The sequence below is a fragment of the Octopus bimaculoides genome, chromosome 23 (genome assembly GCF_001194135.2).
Source record: "Octopus bimaculoides isolate UCB-OBI-ISO-001 chromosome 23, ASM119413v2, whole genome shotgun sequence".
Lineage (NCBI taxonomy): Eukaryota > Metazoa > Mollusca > Cephalopoda > Octopoda > Octopodidae > Octopus > Octopus bimaculoides.
In genome coordinates, this window is record NC_069003.1 from 7,144,856 (window position 1) to 7,149,824 (window position 4,969).

A 4,969-nucleotide genomic window follows, 5' to 3' on the forward strand; every position below is an offset into this window, starting at 1 on the left:
ATAAACAAATAGTAAATGAGTATATGCATATATACGTACAGGTATGTGCATACTGACACCCACCTGTATGTATAGGTGCATATCTGGGTACAGGACATTGCAAACAAACGTAGACGAGAACACACGAGCCACATAGAGAACATTCTACTTCATCAGCTACCCACGTTTTAACACCGGCGTGTATGTAATTATCTTTTCATACACTGGTTAGGCAAAACTTCAAATATATCCCATTTAGTAGGAGAAGCATAACAAAATAACCTAGCAGCAACTTTTAGCAAACCTCAGAAAGAAGGGGAGATAATTCTACGAAACCTGAAAAATATCTCGTGTAAATTAACTTCTGAAAGATTAATTCTTAATTTCTTGAAATTATCTCCGCCTTTTTATTTTAGAATCACTAATAAAAATTCTGCTGGTTCTTTTTTCTTTCGCTAATAAAGAACGAAATTTCAATTAAATTAAGAATTCTTTGGGGACAGTATACAGTTTATTACCTCTAATTTAAGCATCCAAATTCGTGTTCCATTTGAGTTATTTCCCTTAGCTGGATTTATTTATTTATTTTTAATTACATAATACATACATCTCCATCTCATCATTCATAGCTGTGGTGGAAACCATCAACCAATCACTGACGTTATAGTATGTCACGTGATACTAGTACGCGCCACATTCACAAAACTACATATTCACATAGAATATAGTGGTTAGTTACACACAATTATTTATACACACCTGTCTACAGAATTGTGTCAGTATGTACGGTGTATAATATATAGATACACACACACACACACATATAAATATATATATTTATATACTCACACGCATACATGATATCACAACTACTGATTCCACTGCGGTATTTACAATTTATTGGAGAGAAGGACTTACAGGAGAAGATGCTAGCAGATATGTGGAACCATAGACGGAATTTATTAATGAAGAGTAGAGCAACATCGACGCCTCCTCCACGTATCAACTTGTTCAATTAAATTCTAACTGTTTTCTCTATTAATGTTAGATGAGATGAACGTATAATACACACTTCAAGCTATGAACAACATCACAATATCCTGTTCCTTTTTCTTTCTTTCTATCTAAATATTTAATCTGTGTGAACCACTTTTTATTACTATGAATCTGTTGAAAACTAAACTATACACAGCATCTATGCTCTGTGTGTGTATATAAATATACACAGTTAAAAGAGATTAAGGTGTATATATTTATGTGTGTGCGTGTAAGAGCAAGACAGAAAGATACCGTGTTCATGAATTCGTTAATTGTTCCTACATCAAATATAGCTAAAGAAGACATGCCCTTGACGTGTTAAGTGCTGAATTTTGGGAACCAGATTTCATTTCAAATTGCTAAAAATAAATCGGTAAATTGCTTTATTATTACTATTTTCCTTCTCTTAATAATTTTAGCTGTTGTGGATGTTATCTTGTCTGAGATCGCCACTGTTTATATATGAATTGATATAATGAATATGGTTCATAGTGTGTGGCGTGTTACATAGTATAAAAGATAAACTCCCTGCGAACATGTGTTCTTGGTACGGGTTCGATCCTAGACTGCTATCGCCCTTGCGGTAAAACGCATGGACGTCTGTTTATTATTTTTGAATGCATCAACGATTACGCGAACCTTGCGCCTATAATTTATAATACTGTAGATAAATATGTATTTCTTTCAACACACGTATCCACATCAAGAATCTTGCACACGAAATACACATACGAAATATGTAGAGATACTTGTATAAAAAAAAATCATTATAATTCTATATAATATATGTATTCGGGAAGTAAAATTCTCACGAGAAATCTGTAAACTGTTTGTTACTAAGAAATGACATTTCACGTCATTATTTTCAGAGGTCTGTGACAAACACTAATGCCATTCCGTGTGTTATAATTCTGCATATCTAAATATATATATGGCAATTTTCGTTTTGATTTGAAGGCATGCGCCTATATATATATGTTTGTAATTGAATGTTAATTATTTAAACTCCAAAATAATTTCAAACCTTTCTTTCTTTATCTCATATAAAACGTATTCTTTATACCTAAAATTTTTAAATTCTGTTAGATTAAAATAACTTTACTTAAACATTCAGTGACACAATGGACATTTTATCTCGAGTAAATTCTGAATTGGATGAGGAAGAACATTCTTATGAAAACGGTAAGTGCTTCTTTCCTTTTCGTTTCTTTGTAAGCCCAAAGTGGAATTACTCTTAAGACGAGGCCGAAAAGTAAAATTTTACACGAACACCTAAAGTGTCTTTTCTTTTTTTATATTTAAACATTAAACCATAACAAGCAAAAGTACTTCTCGAATAGATAATAATGTTTTCGATTATTTGATATCGAACCTTATGTCAACGATTGAACCCACTACACGCTTGTTCGGTCTGCTAGAAATAGCAGCCAATTATTCTTCAAATCTCAAGGAAAAGTAGAATGGATAATGTATTCTTGTGTTAAGCTTGAAGAGAGAGAGAGAGAAAGGAACGAGATGGTCACAATTAGATTGCCTTTGGTGCTAGGTCTGTTAATGGATTGCCAAAAATCGTTTGACATCGGACAAAATGCCTGCAGTATTCGCTTACGGTCCTATATGTTCTGAGTTCAAATCCCGCTTCAGTTAACTTCGCCTTTTATCTTTATGGGTTCGATAGAATAACGTAATGTTGATTTAATAGCTCTGTAGAACATCTGTCCTAGATATGGGCTGGGAGCTAAACGGCAATAAAACTTCTGAACTGTGTACACATCTGAATATAATTAAGAAACGTATGATTCCAGATTCTTAAATCGGAAAATTATCATTGGTAATATTTAAAAATGATAAGTAGTAAATATATATATATAAAAATTCTATTGTGGATTTTCTTTAAAAATCCTGAAATCGTTCAGTTGTCATCTCATTCATTTCAATATTTTCTTTATATACACCGTTGGGCTGAAAGCGGTTGTCTGAATTAATTAAACACGTTATTCATTCATTCATTATTAGAAGATTTATTTGATTGGTGTTGCTCCACATGTGTTTATTATATTGATCTTTGATTGATCTGGTAAAACATGAAGCAGATGAAGGCGTAGAAGATGCTAATACAATTTATGAAGTTGATTTTACAATAATCTTGAAAGATCGTTGATTTTTAATAAATCCGAATTATTTAAAGATATTTATAATTAATTTAAAGTATTTATATTCTAAATTAAGTTAAATCTCACATTTGCTGCTAAAATGAACTTAAAATATAAATTCTTCAACAACCTCTTTTTTCTTAAAGTGCATGTTGGTCGTTTCTTGTTTCGTAATTAAAAACTTTAATATGTTTCGCTCATTAAGTAATACTGGCGACAATTTAGTCAATGGTTTTTTGATATAGTACAATGCTTGAACTTTTGGAGTGGGATTATATGTCGACCTCAGTACTTGATTGATACCTAATTTTATCAACCCATAGAGAATGAAAGACAAAGGTGACCTCGGCAGGATTTGAACTCAGAACGTAAAGAGCCAGACGAAATACTGCTAAGCATTTTTCTGATAATAAATAAATTTAGTTATATTTTATGTATGGTTATTAGACAAACCATACACATAATTTTAAAATTCCGATTTATATCTCACTTTTCGTACTTTTAAGGGTTTCCGTGTCATACAACTCAAAGATTTATTATCTGAATCCCCACTTAATGAATTTAAATTAACGATTAGATTATAAAAGATGCGGATGGAATAAGGAAATATAGTTTTTCTGCACGAAATTATATTTCATCCGTTTTTTTTTTTTTTTTTTTTTTTCCATCAATGTCCTAGAGTGAAATGAAACTGAAACAAAGATGCTTTTTGTTGTGTAATCTATTTCGTAAATATGTTCGGTTTTTCTGGATTGCTACTGTGTAGTGGTTGATAAACATTTCATCATTATCATCATCACCACCACCATCTTCTTCATTAATCTTGATTTTCTCGTATCTTACTTCAGCTGCTGCTACAATTAGTGCGTTGTTAATAGTTCTATGACTCATCTGTGTGTGTGTGTGTTTTATATGATACACACACACACACACACACGTCTACATGTATATATATAATACGATGGCCTCTCTCGCTAGTTTTATCTTGTTATTCGTGCAGCAGACCTACATTCTCGAGTTCATTATAATGTAAAACTGCTTGAGTATCCCACAAACACTTATACTCAGTCTTGTCGTAGTTTCCTAAACAGAATCTGTTATAAGGTTGGGCCATAGAATAATAGATACATTGTCAATCCATTAAGCTTCCACGCAGTTTCCATCTGCTTCCTTACATTCACAAGGTTTGGCTTGACCTGAGTTCATGACTGCAGTCTTAATTTTAGTTCGTTTCATACTTGCCCAGCTCTGAATTCAGTCTTACTGTACAACAGTGAGAATATATATATACATATATATGATAGATGGATAGAATATATATAAATGGAAGTTAAATGATAGTGATACAAACTTGTCACTTGTTCAAATATACTTGGGACAAAATTTCTGCAGATAAGGTGTAAACACACCAAGATATACATTGCAGGGTGCTGCCTAAAGTAAACACCTGGAATATCTGATCCCCACACCCATCTCTGAAGAGTGCAGGGTACATAATCGGGTTGTTACTAACACTCCATTGAACCTCTAGTGTGAAACTAATTGATAAGATTGGCTGTAATGGATATATAATATTGTACACTTCTATTAATATATATATATATTGTGGGTAAGTAGCTTGCTTGCCAACCACATGGTTCCAGGTTCAGTCCCACTGCGTGGCACCTTGGGCAAGTGTCTTCTACTATAGCCTCGGGCCAACCAAAGCCTTGTGAGTGGATTTGGTAGACGGAAACTGAAAGAAGCCCGTCATGTATATATATATATATATATTTCTGCTGCTTTTAAATAAAGCATAT

General features: G+C 32.7%; 1 protein-coding gene across 1 annotated transcript in view; it reads left to right on the forward strand.

The window, feature by feature from the left end:
- Positions 1–665: 665 nt before the first annotated feature.
- LOC106873854 (cerebellar degeneration-related protein 2) overlaps positions 666–4,969 on the forward strand; it is a 30,281-nt gene continuing 25,977 nt past the window's right edge. The window contains exons 1-2 of the mRNA XM_014921366.2: positions 666–1,390; positions 2,132–2,199. Coding sequence (XP_014776852.2) covers positions 2,139–2,199 — 61 coding nt within the window. The 5' untranslated portion in view covers positions 666–1,390; positions 2,132–2,138. The remainder of the gene's footprint in view (positions 1,391–2,131; positions 2,200–4,969) is intronic.